At 43.4% G+C, this 20,254-nt stretch overlaps 2 protein-coding genes across 2 annotated transcripts in view; both read left to right on the top strand.

Moving 5' to 3' along the window:
• Nucleotides 1-20,254, top strand: part of kri1 (KRI1 homolog) — a 190,285-nt gene that overhangs the window by 84,408 nt on the left and 85,623 nt on the right. The window lies entirely within an intron of this gene.
• foxd7 (forkhead box D7) lies at nt 7,522-9,112 on the top strand. The gene has a single exon (XM_083779465.1). It carries the CDS (start codon nt 7,946-7,948, stop codon nt 8,939-8,941), a length of 996 nt encoding a protein of 331 aa, XP_083635591.1. The 5' UTR covers nt 7,522-7,945; the 3' UTR covers nt 8,942-9,112.

The raw sequence follows: 20,254 nt of genomic DNA, 5'->3' as shown, positions 1-20,254 counted from the left end.
GACAAACAAATCATCATCATACCTTTTCTCTTCCACTGAACTTTGCCGTGTGGTTCTGAGAGACACGCTGCAACTCGCTGTCGCAGCCATGCACGATAACGATATAAAGTTGGCATCCCATCTGAGGATCCTTTTCTGATAGAGGGGAGGATACAGGAAGTGAATAAATGGTATGGCAAAGCCAAGGCCTATAGTCTATCACACAGCTCTTATCTCTATCCCTCATCCGCCAAGGCTGCGCACTCGGCAGGCCTCCAGGAGACAAACATTTACTTTCTCTTCTCTCCTCGCCCTGTAAAGCCCAGTCATAACACCACGGCTGCTTTCTCTCTCAGTCTACGTGTTAACAACAGGCTCACGCTCACCGCTGTACAGCCGGCCCTTTGACCCCTCTGACTGTCAGTCCCTGTTGACGCACGCTGAGCTTTTGAAAGCAAAACATCTGCATTCCTTCCCTCATCAGGCCCTGCGTGAGCTCTGACAACAGCCAGGAACACTATACTGTCGACAAACCACGCTGCCATTCGCAATAGAACATAATAAAGGGACTGTTCAACCGTAGTGTCCACAGACATTTTGGCTTGGCGTGGTGGCGAACATGTGCATGAAACAGTAGACTAGTGACTGAGGTCAGCTGATTGGCATGGTGCATTTGAACATTCTGACCCAGTGCAACGTGGACTGACCTCAGCATGTGAAGGACAGACACCTGTTCATCTTGAGTCTTCTGTTTTAAAGAATAGAGATGAATTCCAAATAACCAACTTACGTTTACATTCAATATTTTTTTAATAAATATTATTTCAGCACAGTGTCTGTTGGATACATGCTTGAGCTGCGGAATCAAACCCAGTTTAATGAGGTTATGTGGTCCAGACAGATTTCCTGGCTGAGGTACCAGGGTAACTCGTCACCTAGAGAGTAGATCCTGAGGTCTGAGAGAGAAGTGACATCATGACTATATTACCCCTATAATACCCACAGCCATTGAAACCATTAAACAAACACTATGTCTGCGGTTGCATCCTACGTGAAATGTATATGTTTAATTGGTAGTCCAGTAATCATGCAGTTGCAGTGGCTCTTTACAAGGAATTAGAGAGAGAGAGAGAGAGAGAGAGAGAGAGAGAGAGCTGCTGTGACAGCTGTGTACACTGTTTATCAAAAGTATAAAGCTAACGTCTCCTATATGGATGTATATTGTATAACTATCTCTGATAGAAAATGCACAATCTTTTTATAGTTTCACAAGATAGTATTACCCAAAGTGTTAATATAACACAGCTCTGTTTACACCTTTATTTAATTCCTATTTATATCCAATATTTATTTGTAAATACATTGTTTTATTTTTTTCCACTTCTGCTTTGGCAATGTGAACGTTTTCTCATGCCAATAAAACTCCTTTGAATTGAAATGAATTGAGAGAGAGAGAGAGAGAGAGAGAGAGAGAGAGAGAGAGAGAGAGAGGGAGAGAGGGAGAGAGGGAGGGAGGGAGAGGGAGGGAGAGAGAGGGAGGGAGAGAAGAGCAACACAGTACATTGCAATCCTATTCCCAATGCACGCGCGCCCCCTCGTGGTGAACTCAATGAACTTAATGTGTAATGGCCCCCATCATTCTCTACCAGGCTGGAGAAGTAGGCTTAGTACCCCTCGTGGTGAACTCAGGAACTTAATGTGTAATGGACCCCATCATTCTCTACCAGGCTGGAGAAGTAGGCTTAGTAGGGCTATGCAAACTTTGAAGTAATTATTTAGAAGTTTCTATTTTACACTCAAGGTTGGTTCATTGAGTCCTGTATAGTCTGAGTCACAGAGTGGCCTGATCCCCGAGGCAGAGGTCTGTTTTGATCCTTTTGAAGACTATGATGATGATGTTGATTTAATCTGTGACTGAAGAGACAGAAAACACAACATGTTTATTGTTATAATCAGTTAAATCAGCTTGTCAGTTGTCACATGTGAGACCAATCTGCTCTTTTTGACTACAACCTACTTTTTCTGAGATCAGGTTGTTGGTTATGATCTGTTAAATACAGGTCACCGTCTAAATGAGTAATTCACATGCATCCCAGTTGGAAAGACGAAAAGAAAACAGAATAGCTACTGTGTTCATTATTTACAGGACCTTACTACTTCTGAAGAACACAATATCTAGCAGTATTAGTAGCCTTTGTCCTACCTATGCTACACATTGTTGTCTCCACCAGGCCAAAGGCATTGGGGAGAGAGTATGTTTTGCACTCCGTGTGTGCGTGAGCGTGTGCATGTGTGTGTGTCCGTCCGTCCGTCCGTCTGTGTACAGCTAATCTCTGGCACCGTTAACCCGGTCGATGCATACACACTCCAGAGGTTCATGCCAACGATGAACCTCTGCCCCAAATTTTCCAGAACGGCCTGTTATAGCGCCACCAGGAGGCCAACTTTTGTAAAACACATTTTTGGATATTACTCCTCCAGATTCTGTCCAAAAACCCTGCAAATCGTTACACAGTCATGTGTTCAAGACGGTCTGTCCAATATTTCATATTCCATCGTAATTGGCTAACATTGGCTTTCAAAGTTTGCAGGATTGGCCCGTTTTGAACAAAATGCCTCAAATCATGAACGAGCAACTTACGTGAAATCTTTCACAGACTTTCCTACTAGGCTGAGGAATATATCCCACCCTTTTCACATTGGCCTGTTATTGCGCCACCAACAGGTGGATTTTAGCAAAAGCATTTTTGGGAAAAAATGCCTCCATCCAAGGCATAAAAAGAAATGGCACCCTTTTCACATTGGCCTATTATAGCGCCACCAGGGGGCCACAACCTGACCTGCCCTGGTGGAGACCTGTGCCCCCCGAGTGCCCCCACTTTATCTAGTTAGCTTAGATCTGTTGTGTTTACTTTGTTGTATTATTTCACCTATGAAAGCCATTTATATGTTAGAAGGGTAGGCACAATAAGCTTAGGCTTCAGCCTACACCTTTTTGGTCAATGTTTCTTTTGCAAAAAAAAACCCCAAAGCAGGCACTGTATTAATCTGTTTTAATGACCAAAATAAATAAACTGAACTAAAAAAACTGAAATGTAGGCTACTTGTACCCCACCAGATGGCGGCGTTCTCCATTTAGTCGGCCTAACTCGCCTCATTTCTCTACTGAGCACTGGACAGACTGTGCACTCACTGTGCAGTGTGCCTGTGGGCTCTTGGGCTGCTGTTGTTGTAAACCTGTGGTCACTTTCAGGGGATATTCAGTTGTGTTGCTCTGCTGTGGCTGTCACATCCGAAGAGATGGTAACGTCGGTCTATCTTGTAAAACCCAATGGACACAAACTGCGACATATACACTATGTATATATAGGCCTACAGGAGGTTGCATTACGTCATACCTGGGGGGGGGGGGGGTTCCATCCTCCTGGTATGACGTAAGAGCAAAATGGCCGACGTGTAAATTATGATCAAATTTAAGGTCGGTTGTATAAGTCAGACAGGCCCAGTCTAGCAATTGAGCTGATGAGGTTCACACATGGACTTTCAAAACAACAAGACGCAGTCACGCAGTGGTTTTCAAAGTGAGGTCGAGGGAGTAGGCTGGCTAAAGTTTAGTTTACTATATTTCAATTCACTTGACATTTTTACAAGTAGCCTAATCTTTCAATAAACAAATCTATTTTTGTTTTCTTTACAGGCCTACAATTATGATAATTAGACAATTTAATAATATAAACCAAAACCTATCTTCTCATTCTCATTCCAGGGTCCCTTGCAGATAATAATTAATTAACCTATAATATGGTACATTTTGGGTTACAAAATAGTCTGCACACTGGTGATGCTGAAAAAGCTCCTCTGTATTTTCAGGACATAATGGGAATGGGCATATGCATGCCTATGTATACAGTATACACACATACGTTTAGTTCACCATCTACACACTGATAGGCTAAGGGCAAGTGAGGACACAACAGTCAACTCAACTCATCAATTGTCTGGCTTTGCAAAGAATAGAAAATAAACATGTGTACCCATCCCGGAATCCAAATAGCAATAAAGATATTAGATTTAAAGTATCGCAATACTATAATATATCAGGTAGGCTACTCAAATAACAAAGGAACACAGTGACAAGCTATACAGTATCGTTCACAGAGAGGCTTGTGTGCACATCTCTTGCCTGTATTTAGGCTGCAGGTGCTGGATGTCAATTTAAGGCATCAAGGCAAACATCAAGCTCATGTATGTAAGTGTTTTTGTTTGTTATAATCATAACTAATAATGATAATTATACAACAAGGTCTGCATAAATTGTTGGGCACTATAGAATGAATCTCTCCAGAAGTACCCAACAACACTATGACAATTTCTGAGTCTGTTTGCTGATACTCTATAGTCTTTCCATCCAAGTCTTGTTCAGTGTTTGCAGGCCCACCATGCATATGTTTTGCATTGGCTATGGGAAATATAGGCCTGATTTTTTTAATGGTAGCCTATACTTATTAAGAACACACACACACACACACACACACACACACACACACACACACACACACACACACACAAAATAATCTCTCTTTCTCTGTGTTCACATTTAACAAGAAATTCTTGAACACAAATAGTAGTGAATGCACAAACTTGGGAAGCCCAACAATACGTGTTTCAGGATACAGGAAGCATTGTCTCCTCCAGTGGCGACTGCCAAGTGCATTATCACAGACACTGAACAGAATTTAGCCAAGCTCTAGCATTCCTGCAATCTGCAGGCCTCTCACAACAAATGTATGGACATTACCGAGGCTTCCAAATATGAGCACAAGCTGTTTATATTTGTAACCAAGCTGTAGCCTATAATAGCATCCGTTGGTAGTCTACTTTAGCACTAAGCCTAAGGAATGCTTCTTCCAGACTGTGGTTGAATGTACAACTTATACTCTCAAATGGTCACTGCTCTACTGTCCTCATCAGCAACATGATGATAACAAGTATATTAGCTGTATAATCTGAAAAGAGAGACACACACACACACACACACACACACACACACACACACACACACACACACACACACACACACACACACACACACACACACACACACACACACATTATGGTATAGATGACAGACAGACAGAGAGACAGACACTGACATATACAGACAGACATGATTATTGGATGGATGGATGATGATATTGAATTTTGTTGTTATTCTTCATGTCATGTCTATGAATTGATTGCATATAGGGCCTAAATGCATGGAAACAAGACCGCAAGGACTTTTTTTGCGATTCCTTTTGGACTAAATGTTTGACTATACTCTGTTGCTGTTTTTTACATTTCTGTCTAATAAACTATTCAATCAATCAATCAATCAATGGATGGATAGATGTTGGGTAGATATAGCGTTTGTTTCTTGTCGATTTGAACTATGGCCTATAGGCATATATAGGCTTAGGCTATTGTTTATTTAGCATTGCCAAGTTTTTAAAATATACGAGGAGGTGTTTATGTGAAAATGCCCCCCAAAAAACACAACCTATAGTTCTTTGAAGTTGTCTCGACATTTTCTCAATGAAAACCACACTCTGTTTTTTATCACGTTCGGGACTCGGGACCGTGCAAATGGTTTTGACGGAACGGGAAGTTTAGATGAAGAAGTAAAACACTGCAACTTCAGTCACAGGCTCAGCTCGTTCTAGTATAAAAAGAAATATGCCCAAAAATGTCATGCAGGAGGGACGAGATCCATGCTCGACGAACGATTTATCACCGGTTTGGGTTATGTGACCACCGCGTGACCACCTTTATTACCTCGCTAACACCTATTATAGGCCTGTATATACATTTAGCCAATAGGCATGATTTAATATGAATGATTTAATTGTATCTGACCCATTTGACTTAAGACTCTTATTGTGCATTGCATGCATTAGCTACTCTCAGAGTATAACCTAAGAAAAAACAATATTGGAAAAGCTTTTCTTAGTCACACAACATGCGTTTTTGATGAAATACCAACGGCATAGTGTTGGTTCAAAATGTGGCATTGGGCATTTAAATATTTCTTTGTTTTCCCCCCTCTTATTTTCCAAGGGTAAAAAAAACTTTATTGCACCTATCTGTGGAAATGCAGCCGGATTTCTTTTTTTAACCCTCTTCAGATACTGAAACCACACAACTCGCTTTCAGCCACAGTGTTGGGCCTGTTTCCAATCTCGGGACATGCGTGATGAATTTGGGAAATCATCTGCAGCTTTGTCGGTGCCGTGGCCCACCCACACCCGCCCCAGTCGGCCGCTGCCCCGAGGTATCAATACGATTAGAGGGAGGAAATGTGGGAATCCCCAACAAAGGGTCCCATCATTAAACACAAACAACCAGGGGCCTTCGAACAATACCAAAAGCGCCCTCCACTCCCGACTCGCCTTTTATGTCTGGGCAAGTGAAAATCTATTACTTTCATCCCTAATATTACCATGGTCTCAGTCGCCCATTATTAAAGAAGATAATCTGACAGGTTTAGGGGGACTTTAGTCGGTTTGCGTTCAAATAGAGCGCACAGGGCGTATAGGGTTTCAGGACCAAAATGAACAGGTTATGCACCAGAACAAATGTTTTTTTTATTCCCCATTTGGCATATGGTGAAATGTAGCAATATAGTCCTGTCTTTTATTTCTACGATACATTGTACCCGTTCCATGGAAAATATAAACCGCCCAGTGCATTTTAGTTGATTTAATATAATAAATCCGCATGTTATTAGTTTTATTCAGAGAGGGCTATACACTGTACAAATTATTGTTTTAACGTCACTACAAAATCAGTCATTGCCGCATTATCCCTTGCTGTAGGTTTACTGATAACATATAATTGTGCGTAAACGTGGCTATCCAGCACAGTGTTTATAGCTTAGGCTTTAAGCCTCTGGCTCGCGTCGATTACTTTCCCCTTTGACACGCGCTGCACCCTGCAGAGGGAGTGAGATGTCTCTCTCCAGATATATACTGCAATTCGCTAAATATCTCTCCTGTTTCCTTTGTTGTTGTTATAGATTAATATACACAAGCAGACACACTTTTAGGGGTGTTTTTTATTTTGTTTTGTCTTTAGTTTAGATTGCCTAATTATTTTGCGTAAAGCCTATTTTAAAATGGAACGTTACGCAAGGCCAAATAATGCAGTTAATTAACCAAAATATAAAGTTACAGAAATTATCACTTGAAAATATTTCCAGGAAAATACTCTTTTCTTATTTCTACTTTTTAGTATATATACTGTAGGCTAGCTTTGGCGTATATTCTTGCACTATACTAGCCCTATATATTATACTATTTCACCGTTTACCTTGTTAATTAATTTAACTTAAATTAACATTTTTTTGCGGTTACAGACTAAATTCTTTCTGACAAATAGCCTACACATGCAGACTCGTTGTCATTCCATGCGTAAAGAGGCATTTGACTGAATGGAGCTGTAAGTTTTGATTGATGGGATGATGAGAATGGGCTGTTGGCTGGTAGCGCTCCCTGGTACCTCTGCGTCGTTTCCATTGGTCAGGAGCCGTTTCCTCGTGGCTCAACATGACATCACAGCCACCCGACCCACACATCGCTGAAGCTCCAACAGGAAAGGCAGCAAAGGATCCAGAAGATGCTGGACATCTAGGGAAGACGGACACTTTTATACGCTTTACACACATTCCCCGCGACCGTTTTCTCGCGTAAAAAAGGTAGGATATCCGTTTGGATTGCGGTGCGTCGGTGCGGATGTCTTGTGGCTTGGAAAGGTTGTTTTGTCGATTTAGCAAAGTAGGAGGAGGCTCCGTGCGCGGATTGTACGTTCACTTTTTTTGTGAATGGAGATGACTTGCGCGTAAACATCTGTCCCTCTTCAATAACATAACTATCATTCTCGCCACCTGTTGTCAGGTGGGATTGGCTCTGTCCGCGGAGCTCTACTAACTATGACATTGGACTTCGACCTCATGGAAGACATTGTTATCGACGTGGTGGGAGAGGGGCTCAAGGAGAGCGGAGAGGAGCACCACCACTTAGCCGTGGATGAAGACCCCGACACGGAGACGTCGGCGGTGTCTTCCGGTAGCCAGGGCAACAAGGACAGGGACAGCTACAGCCCACAGTCCAGTGACAGTCCTGCGAACAAGACCAAGAGTCCCACGTCGGTGAAGCCTCCGTACTCCTACATCGCTCTGATCACCATGTCCATACTGCAGAGTCCTAAGAAGCGGCTCACTCTCAGCGAGATATGTGACTTTATCAGCCACCGCTTCGCCTATTACCGCGAGAAGTTCCCGGCCTGGCAGAACTCCATCAGACACAACCTGTCCCTCAACGACTGCTTCGTCAAGATGCCCAGGGAGCCCGGCAACCCGGGCAAGGGCAACTACTGGACGCTGGACCCCAACTCGTCGGATATGTTCGAGAACGGGAGCTTTCTGCGTCGGAGGAAGAGGTTCAAGCGGCAACACTTTCGATTCGGAGTCCTCAAGGAGCAGCACCTGGAGCCCAGCGGATACCACAACTTCCCGCACGCGTACGGACTCAACGCGGCCGGTCTGCAGCTACCCAGCCTGGAGCTATACCCGCTGGGCTTCCATCACCACGTGCACTCGCCGTGCGGCCCCGCCACCATCCCACCTGTCAGCAGCATCCTGCCGGCGCTCTCCAACTTCTTCTCCCGGAATGCCCTCGCGGCCAAGGCGTTCCTGCAGTCCCAGCAGCTTCATCCCTCCGCCGTGGTGGAGCCCTTTTCCCCGGTGCAGTGTCCAGCGTTCCCGTCTCCCCTGAGCTCCAGCGCGCCACACTACCCTTCCCATCACGCGCTGTTCCACCCGGCGGCGTCCCCGCATCTCCTCAGTTTACACCAAGAATATCACAAATTACAGACTCAGCGCGCCACGTCTGACCTGGTCAAACATTTGAATAGTGCTCATGAATAGTTTCTTGTTATGTCAATCTCTGAGTTTAATCATTGTTTCGTTTGTAATCTCTCAGGAATTAAGGGACAGTCGAAGAAGCACACTCCACCGGTGTTGGAAATTGGACGGATTTGTAAAATACTAAAATGAGACTGAGTGTTGTAGATATGCTTAAAGCAATTCCTCCCTACATTGCTGGCACGTTTTTTATTTTAACATGTGGCGCTTTTATTTGATTATGAAATATAGTTGTTCGTTCAAATATTTAATTGACGAGTTTCCCAGAATTTCTTTTGGAAAGAAATAAAATAAAAAATGATTATTTAAATGTATGCTTTCAGTTGCATCTTATTATTCAAATATAGGTTCAATATTATTCAAGTTTTGAAGCCTATACATGTTAAAATGTTAAAAATAAATCTTAATTACTCACTCATCTCATATATATATTTTTGTTTACATATTTTATTATTTATTTATAGGAATTTGGCTGAAATTTAGTTTAGGCCTATTACTTTATTAGCATACATTTGTTATATCGCCTTTAATGACGCACATTCATTCAATTGGCTATTGAATAAATGCACAATTGTCATGAATAATAATAATAAAATAATAAAAATGACAAACGTTTGCAAAATACCAAGTTAATAATATAGAAAATGCCCAAGAGATCTTTGATGAGTTGACAAGTGAGGCTGACTTGAAATTGAGGGAAATGTGTCATGCCAATATACAGAAAAATATTTATACAACAAACGAACATGCTTTGCGAGATTAAGATATCTAAACAAGTGGGATTTTGTACTTGTTGAATATAGCCAATATAGCCATAAACCACTTTCAACATGGCGTCCTTACTTTGGACATGCATGTCATTTGGCCAAATGTTCAAACATTTAAAGAAATGTCCAAAAATAGCAAAACGTTTTGATCTACAAGCTCACAAAGCCCATGCAACACGTGCAGCTTGATATATTTCCGATGCGCGCGACACCATCATAATTTATGACAAAGTAGCTATAAAATAAGGTTTAATTGGTGAAGGTCACGGTTAAAGACCCACATGGACGCACCGTCACGTCACTGTTTCAAGCCACAGGCCACCTTAGAGTTCGTTGCTGTCAGGCATAAACTCCATTTCAACTTCTTTATGCTTTTCCCCCGCAATGCCCTATACTTGATGATAAGTATCGCACAAGTGTATATAGGCTGAAAATAGCAGATAAGCTATTTTGTATTTTTCACTCCTGGAGTCCTTTTATTAAAATAAATAAATAAGTAATAAAATAGGAACGTTTTGGACATACAAGGTTTCCACCCGATATTGGAGGCATGGAGATAAATTGACTGGCTATATGATACTCGGTCAGGTCATGCCAATTGCCAATGATCATTAAAATCAACAACTCAACATGCAGTCATATATGATCATTAGGCCTACCCGTGTGTGTGTGTGTGTGTGTGTGTGTGTGTGTGTGTGTGTGTGTGTGTGTGTGTGTGTGTGTGTGTGTGTGTGTGTGTGTGTGTGTGTGTGTGTGTGTGTGTGTGTGTGTGTGTGTGTGTGTGTGTGTGTGTGTGTGTGTGTGTGTGTACACGCGCGTGCGTGTGTGCGCCGGTCGCGTTCAATCAGTGGCATTGCATTCATATAATCTACATCAAACTACTATAGACTTTATGTGTGCAGTGCACGCCTATAATTGCCTTATACTTTCTGCCTGCCGGAGTGCCGGGGCCACACACCGCTCTCCAAGTTCCCAAACCAAGATGGGAAAAAATCTGTACAACACATTTCATGTCAAAGACTTCATCTGTTCATGTCGGATTGTGAGGTAATCATAAACCCGCTATTTGGTCGTTTACCTCCAAAACCTTCCCGCAAGGGATTTTTGGGATATCGCTGAAAATATGTTAGCAACGGCGGGCATGATCTTGATGGAGCATATAAAATGCTCCGCCACATGCAAATATTTGCCGGTTGACGATCTATTCAAATATGTGTTTAAATATACATCGGTAGGCCTCAGAGAGCTTTAAGATGTGCAAGAATCTTGAAAAGCCATACTTATGGAGGTATTAGGCAGGCTACTTATAACAGCAAGTTGTGTATGAATTTCGCTTTGACCAAAGCCAATTATATGTGATCTTCAAAAAGTAGCTATATAGGCCTACCTCAAAAGACAAAAACTTGAAACTGAACTCCATAAACTTTAATGGAGAATAATGTTCAGGATAATGTAATGCTATGATTAACAATACATTTAATAACCTATACAATATTAAATAATTTTAAACATAGACTATATGCCAACTTGTGTTATTTATATATATATATATATATATATATATATATATATATATATATAAAACATATAATTTATTATGAAACAATCTGTGATAAGGACACACTAATTTATTTATTTCACTGGCAAGCTTAAGTTATGAATTACAGAATGAGAAACAATATTTTATATAGTCGTAATCTATGAAATTATTTTTTCTTCTTCCTTTTTTTGTGTTCCATTGTATGTATACAGAACATATACAGTTGTGTAGTCAGTAGAACAATAAGCATACACATATTTTAGACCTCAACATGCTTCATCTGGAAATATGCATACCGGTAGAGGTAGTTAGTCTATAAATTCAGATTTCATCACTGAAACTATATGTTCCATGCATTATAACACTGTCGCGTATAAAGCACTTTCTAATCATTTCTTTATTTGGCTTGTGCAGATGCACAGATTTATTTGGACATTTCTTTTTTTATTTACTTGAACAGCAATAAAATAATTCTATGTTTTAGAGCATGGAAGTATTTATTCAATTCTATTGTAAAGTCTGCTTTAGATGGATTACTGCTCTCCAATTATTGGACGTGGCTGATGGATCATATATACCACGCTCTCTGCTGCAGTCCTTCTGCAGGCTTTGGCACCAAGCGAAGGACTGAAACAAATAAAAAGATTGTTACCTGATGGCCAATTGTTAAGTCACCCCGCTTGCAAAGGAAGAGTACAAATGTACACACACAATGATTCTCTTTGTGTGTTTTCACTCTCCTCCCAGGAAATGTAGAGACTCGCTCGATTTTATTGCATGTTTTATTTGATCCTTTTTCGAGGTTGGATTTTTATTGTTTTTCTTTAAAAAAAGATTCATAACTCCGTACCATTGTCTATTATTAGTGCTAATCTTAAACGGTGTGGTGAGAACGGTGGTTAAATTGACCCTCTATGCGATTCACACCATAAACCTCAACATATTTGCCATTAAAATGGATCTGATAGGAAATGTTAATATACCATGTATGTTTAATTTAACTCTGAAGACGTAAAAATTGACCCTTGCACGTCTCATTTCAGAGTTACATTTAAACTAAATTAAAACTCTCTGGATGTTGTATGAGTGTGAGATAGGCTTAGACATACAAACCACCCTAGCTTTGTGTTTGTATGCATTCTATGCTTGGCAATACCGTATATGTCATTGATTGAAATTACACACATGGAATAATGCATGTGTGGACACACACACACACACACACACACACACACACACACACACACACACACACACACACACACACACACACACACACACACACACACACACACACACACACACACACACACACACACATGCAGGTTGTTTATTTGGTCTGATGTATACGTAGTTCAGCATCGTCTTCCACTGCAGGGATGAGTCAGACATAGCAGTATAGTCTGCCATCAATACCTCTCATTATGAACCAGTAGGTCCGTAGCAGACTCTCAGTGAGTATTAGAATTAACATGCCACCAGGCTCGTCTGAGGACGACCTAGAGAGGCAGCAAAGAGAAGTTCGGTGTGTGTGTGTGTGTGTGTGTGTGTGTGTGTGTGTGTGTGTGTGTGTGTGTGTGTGTGTGTGTGTGTGTGTGTGTGTGGGTGGGTGGGTGGGTGGGTGGGTGGGTGGGTGGGTGGGTGGGTGCGTGGGTGCGTGCGTGTGGGAGTGTGTCATTAATTCATATATGCTAAAGATCAGTAAATGTATTCAACTGTGTGTGTGTGTGTGTGTGTGTGTGTGCGCGAGCGAGCGAGCGACATGCATACTTGCATGCATGCATGCGTGCATTTGTGTGTGTGCATGTGTGAAAGAATGTGTGAGAAAAACGGAGTGTAAACTGCCAGTGTGCATCATTAACCATCAATCATTCACTCTAGGGGAGGTAAAAGTTGCCAATCGTCTGCTTGATATGTTGCGTCAGGCCCTCGTTCCTTCATGCCTCATTGAAGGTGACGGAGGGCGTTTTGGTAAATATGCTTCTGCATCTGTACGAGTTTAGCAGTGAGAATTCGCCCAGTTCTTCATTCCGCATTTTAGCATAATCCCCATTTTAAGACAGAGCACACTTTCCTGGAACTGTACTGTAATCTGTAAAATAAAACAAACAACCAAAGGCCTAAGAAAATGTACCAACACAGACCCCCAGGGCCTTTAAATTGAATACGTCACTGCTGAAAACTCTAATCAATGTCACATAAATGTTATTTATAACAAGGGTGGACGTGATGAATGTACGTTTATGTGACAACTGATCAATGGTGCGTGCTACGTTGCACTGCTGAAGTGTTTCTGCTCAGTTCCACGTGGATTATCGGTTATGAGTTATCATAACTCATATCTTCCCTCTGATGTACAGACAGGTTTTTTTTTCCCTGGGAAAAGTGAGTCAATTCAGTCAGAAGTCCATTCATGCTTAACTCTGCCGCTGTGCCACGCTCCCATTCTCCGGTTGTTAATGCCAAGCCAAACAGGCAAGATAAACTAATTCCCTCAGCACCCCCGCCTTGCTACCTCGCTCCCCTCGCTCAGCTTCAACAGCCACGATGCCAAGTCATATAGGCAGGAGAGCGGTGCATTCTGGGATACCCCCTGCAAGTTCAGGCAGGTTGGAGGGAAAATAACACAATGCTCCTATGTTGTTTCTGTGGGTTTGAAATGCACGATTTGGAATAAATTCCCCTCAAATGTTTTGTCCCTCCTATAGGCCGCTTTTGTTTGAGGGTGGGCTGTGAGGCCGTTGCAGGCTGAAACGGAAAAAAAACAGAAACCGAGCCAGCCTGTGGCGTGATTTCAGCTGGACGCATTGCACGGAGGCCAGAGCGCCTCGGAGTGGCGTGAATAGAGAGGCTTATACTAAATAGGTGTTGTGGTTTTTCAGTTAGCCTTAGTAAATCTAGCACCTTTCTGCTGAAGCAGATCAGAGCCGAGGTGCCCCCCTCCTCTCACTTTAATGGCTGACTTCCACAGGCCTCGCTCGCTCCTTGGCGTTTGCTTTTCCTGGCAGGGCCGATCCCTGCTGCCCTGCTTTTGGAGAGTTATTCAATTATAAATCTTCACCCCCCTCTCTCACCGGCCCATGTGTTGCACTGCCAAGCCCAGTAAAACACGGCGCTCTGCTGGTGCGCCCCCTTCTCCAGTCTCGTGCCCAAGAATTTATTATGCTCGCGGTGGTGGAGCGGAGTGCGGTGTGTTTTTGGAAAAGGGACCCCCCCTCAAGCCCCAGTGCCAGCAGATGACAGTGACATATAGCAGGAAAGCCACCCAGAAGGAAAATGATCTCACACCTTAGCCACGCACACACAGGGAGCGAGGGAACGAGGGAGAGAGAGAGGGTGCTAGAGAGAGGGGCAGAAGGAGAGACCGAGAGACGGATCTGCAGATAGGAGTAGAGGGGAGAATGAAGATGAAAAGACAGAGAGGGACAGACAAAAGAAAAAAGAACAGCATGACAAGCAAATTATGTGATCATCTGTGTAGAGGGAACGATTCAGAAATCAGCTTGTGATTTGTCTGTGCCATCCTGGCTTATTTCAAGATACACTGTACAATGCGTACGTGCTGTACTGTATATTGCTCCTTAATAATTCTGTCTGAATAGGCTCTAGTTTTGTTAAACATCTCAGCGTGTCCTTTTGATTGACTAACCATGCATGGCCTTGTTCCAAAAGCCATATTCCTGAGGAAATGCACAACTTCCACTTGTAATAAGATGCAGATATCAAACGGCAACAACAAGTAACATCAGAAACCCCACAGTTTTTATTGCAGATTCTCCTCATTACGACATCTGTATGACAAACATACACAGAGCCTGCATTACAGCCGCTTATGCAGTTCATTGGGTGGCATTGGGTCTTGACCCCCCTCTTCCTCCGTATACTCCGCTACATGATCTTTCAATCTTCCTGCTGGCACTCCAGCTGTTTTCCAGCTGGCGACCTCATGCCCTTACCCTGCCCATGCAGGCCGGGCACTCCAATGGGTGGCACGTGTCTTGGGGGGGGGGGGGGGGGGGGGGGAGTCGTGCAAAGCAAAACACCCTCTTCTCAAGGTTCACGCATGAGCGTGCGCCCGGGCGTTACCGCCTGCAGAACTTCAGAAAGACTTTGCCCACGCCGCAGGTACTAGGCCACCAACTGCTGCTTTCAGCAAAAAGCCATGGGCCAGGAAGAAGAAACGCTCACTTGCTCACCCTTTACATGCCTGAGATCAAAGGCAGCGGGATGCTGATGTCACCCACGGCAGCCCCTGAAACCACTTATTGCGCCAAATGAGAGCCATTAGCCGTACAAACAAAGACTTAAAACTCGCTGTCATTTAATCAAAAGGAGTACAGGAAACACAATTAACATCTGGGCCAAGATGTGTCAGAGAGGGGTCAGACCATAGCCAGGCGAGCTCTTGTTACACTCATATAGTCCTGGCCTGGCTGTGCACGGCTTAATGAGAGTGACACAGTCAGTAACCCCAGCCTGGATGTGGCCCGCCCTGTCTCACTGATCTCTGACCAAGACAGAGTGGGCCGCGTTGCTGCACCATGCAGACACCGCCATGGAGGAGAGGTGGAGTTAGGAATCGAGGCCGTTAACAGCTGGAGACCTCACTCACTTGGACTTTCTCTCTCACACTTTCTCCATCTCTCTCTCTCTCTCTCTTCCTCTCTCTAATTCTGTCACTTTCCTCTCTTTCTTCTCCAATTCTCTTTTGGTCTCTCTCTCTCTCTCTCTCTCTCTGTTTTACTCTCTTTTTGTCCCTCTCTCCAGATCACATTTGGTTTTCTCCACTCAATAACGTCTGCAGTGGCATATTACAACTTGGAAATGGATTTTAAAAGGGGGGAATAGAGAGCAGTACCAGAATGGGAAAAACATGGACTGGCTCAGTGGAAGCAGATTAAGTGGGCATGCCAAACCTCACGCTTTGTAAGAAACAAGAAAAAATACCCCCTTTTTTCCTCCTTCTTTTACGTTAATGCTCTGGAGTTAAGGACCAACCGCACAGCAGGGAAATAAAAAATCCCACCCTCCTAGAAGAGCAGAAGGAATGGAATGGTCCAGGCAGTGAATTGTCACCCCATATCTCTGTGTCATGATCAAACTGCAAGGATGTCTGTCTGTCTGTCTGTCTGTCTGTCTGTCTGTCTGTCTGTCTGTCTGTCTGTCTGTCTGTCTGTCTGTCTGTCTGTCTGTCTGTCTGTCTCTGCATTTCTGTTATCTTATAACAATGCTGCAGGTCTCTGTGTGTTCAGGGAGATGTAAAGCCAATTCACAGGCCCTGCAAACATCCTGCAACACCAACATAAATCCAATAATTCAGGCCTTTACGTCGGATAATGGATGTTGTGCTCTGTTATGTAAATGTGCATGATAGGATTGATTGCTGTGAAGATCAGTGGGGCTGCAGCATTGCAGCACCACCCTGCCACCCAAACCGTCGGCCAGCGAGCTGTTCATCCCATCGTGCCTCTGTTGGTGGTCCCTGGTGTAAGCTATATTTTCCCTTCACTTCTCTCCCTCCCTTCTCTCTCTCTTTTTTTTATAGCGAACACAAAATTGTTCCTAATTCGCTGCTGCTGGAGGGGGGTAATTTGCGGCTTTTGGCTGAGTGTCGCAAGCCCCAAATTTGAAAAAGCTGCTGGGTTTTCGAAGGCGTTCTGTGAAACGCAGTAGGAGCAACAGTAGGGGAGAGAGAGAGAGAGAGAGAGAGAGAGAGAGACAGACAGAGACTAAATTCAATCACTTCACTCCATCAAAAGCAAAACAAGAAACAGCAAAAACAAGATGAGCCTCAAAAGGCATAAGACAGTCGCGTAATAATAACTGTTGGGAAATACAAACCATAGCCACCGATAATTATGGTTCTTTTAATGAAATGATCATTATAATATGTGCTCTGCTCTTCCAAGTTCATATGATTTCCGTAGAGCCTATGAAAACACTCATGTTCTACGCTAGCTTTCTTGGCCAATGATACTCATATTTCACTTGGGCTTAGTTGAATTCTGAGCCATTAAAGTTGTAATTTTTTTTATAAAAAACTCTGCGAAATAAACCCTGCTATCCCACTTACTATCTTTCATCCGAACTCAATAGTAATAATGAAAGGGGGGAAAAGATGGCATGTAATGGTTTCATTCCATGCATGTTATTGTGACCCTGTTATAAGACCTGATGTGTGCAACATGCTGGAGAGCCGAGCATTCAGGAAACAACTGATAGACTGTCTACTGCAGCCAAGCCGCCTTGGTTTGGTGCAAGCTGCACGCTGTGTGCGGGAGGTGGGAGAGAGAGAGTCTGGAGTCTCTCTTTACATTGGAGCTGTGGTGCCTGAGGCAGAGCAGGGTGCTCTGACTCTGAATGGCCATGTGGCCGCATGTCGACGCAGGGACCGTGAGAGGTGCTCATTCATTTTGATTAACAGGTCTTCCTACTCTCTCTAATCTCTGACCTCAGTTGTTCACTCTCTCCTCTGTGCAGAGGAAAAGCCCACAGGGACAGTTTGGAGGGAAAAAAGGGGGAAAAAAAGTCCTGCATGGTCTTTCACTTCCACAACAGCGCGTCATTACACCGGGTGTTTAAACACTTAGGAATGGGTTTTAAAGGAGGGAAAACATACACACGCACTCTCTCTTTCTCTCTCTCTCTCTCTCTCTCTCTCTGTCTTCCGATGTTCAGATCTACATTAACTCAGCATTGCTTCGGGGAGCAGTAAAGGCCGCCCCGTAAGCCAAATGAAGTCAATAAATAAACGCGTCTGTTGTCAGATGTCTGGAAGGGCTTGAGAGGCTTCCAGCGGCGGGGGCGGCCCACCGCGTTGAAACTTAACGGAGCTATGTTTGGCCCCCCTCCCTCCTCGCCCTGCAGAATTAGACACTACAACTTGCTGAGTGCCATTGACTAATGAGGGTGCATGATAAATTCAAACGTTATAGGCGCATTTGATCCACGCTGAACCACAGTTTGTCAAGCGACACAATGTGTGTGCAGATCAAGGGGGGTATCGTCGTCGTCATCATCATCACACTGAAAGGGGGTTTATGAGATTGTTCGGATTCCACTTTAGCCGTGTAAGTGATACTTATGCCTGATCTTACACCTCCCCGAGGCCTGCAGACGTAGCAGTCAGTCAAAGGCAGTTTGTGTGTCATGTGGAGTTCATGATTTGGAGGCAAAGGAGGCTGATATCCTCCACATCAACAATTAATATGAAACATCAACAATTTAAACATGTCAATTTAAACATGACCAAACGTCTTTGAATGTAATCGCTTATTGCGACCAAAGGTCTCAGTTAAATATGGAATCGTGCATTTCCCGTGTCGGGCACATATGGTGCCCAGGTCTTGTGACATCATGTGACATCATCAGGGATGGAGCTGTGGAGATCCTGATGTCATAGTAAATGCAACCTGCTGTCGCAGTTAAGCCCAAAATGGAGATCCCTGATGTCATCAATATTGGCCAGCAACTCTACATCTGACCTCAAACCTCAAACTCTTAGATCTCCATATATGGATATATGTCAGAACCTCTTTTGACATTCCATATGTTGATCCTTCCCCATTCATCCATCCTCTTCTTCGATGTCTCCTTTTTTACATACCTGTCCATTAAAATTTCAAACTCTAGACGGGCCTGCTCCAAAGTTATTAGTGCAGCCGCACCCGGCAGCCAGCGAAAACTAGAGTTTTCAACGGCTCACATGTCCATTAAAACTCTAGATGGGCCTACCCCAAAGTTATTAGTGCAGCTGCGCCTGGCAGCCGGCGAAAACTCGAGTTCTCAACAGGCCCGGCCCTACCTGGGCCCTTATCAAACCCTGTACACTCTGTGTCCTGTTCTGACATTCCATACTGTATGTTGATCTGACCTCATTAAACCCTGTACACATCTAACCCCCCCAAGCCAAAGCGCCAGCGCTCGCCCAGCAGTCTGCCATCAACGAGGCGGATGCATGCACGCGACCTCGCCTGCTTCTCGCCCTCAGGGTTATTACTTGTTACTTGCGCAAGCAGAGCGCGCAAGTAATAATTTCGCCCAGTCTTCGTTCATCGCGACAGCCACCCGCCATTTTATGCGTATGCCAACAAAACAGCAAATCTGTGCCTGGTTTGCTGGGACCAGATCACATAAATGACCATATGTCTTACGTCATCATTTAGAGCTAGTCATACGTGTCCTATATACATAATCAGTAAAATAAACTAGCAAATTGTGCCTGATCTGCTGGGACCAGAGTACATGGTGTGTATATGTATGACTAGCTCTAAATGATGACGTAAGACATATGGTCATTTATGTGATCTGGTCCCAGCAAACCAGGCACAGATCTGCTGTTTTATTGGCATACGCATAAAATGGCGGGTGGCTGTCGCGGTTTTTGGCGCAAAGTAACCACAGTATACCGCTAATCAACTTACAACTACATACTCTATATAGTATATGTATATGTATGTCTTACGTCATCATTTAGAGCTAGTCATACGTATACTATATACATAATCAGTAAAATAAAATAGCAAATTGTGCCTGATCTGCTGGGACCAGAGTATGTGGTGTGTATATGTATGACTAGCTCTCAATGATGACGTAAGACATATGGTCATTTATGTGATCTGGTCCCAGCAAACCAGGCACAGATTTGCTGTTTTATTGGCATACGCATAAAATGGCGGGTGGCTGTCGCGTTTTTGGCGCAAAGTAACCACAGTATACCGCTAATCAACTTACAACTACATACTCTATAGTATATGTATATGTATACGTATGTCTTACGTCATCATTTAGACATACGTATACTATATACATAATCAGTAAAATAAAATAGCAAATTGTGCCTGATCTGCTGGGACCAGAGTACGTGGTGTGTATATGTATGACTAACTCTCAATGATGACGTAAGAAATATGGTCATTTGTGTAGTCTGGTCCCAGCAAACCAGGCACAAATCTGCTGTTTTATTGGCATACGCATAAAATGGCGGGTTGGCTGTCGCGGTTTTTGGCG

This window comes from Protomyctophum parallelum (assembly GCF_964188405.1).
Source record: "Protomyctophum parallelum genome assembly, chromosome: 13".
Taxonomy (NCBI): Eukaryota; Metazoa; Chordata; class Actinopteri; order Myctophiformes; family Myctophidae; genus Protomyctophum; species Protomyctophum parallelum.
Note: the sequence above shows the minus strand (reverse complement) of the source record. Positions and strands in the feature narration are given on the sequence as shown.

Excerpts from the sequence above, each read along its gene's own strand:
- foxd7 (XM_083779465.1), top strand. The coding sequence starts at position 7,946 with ATGACATTGGACTTCGACCTCATGGAAGACATTGTTATCGACGTGGTG.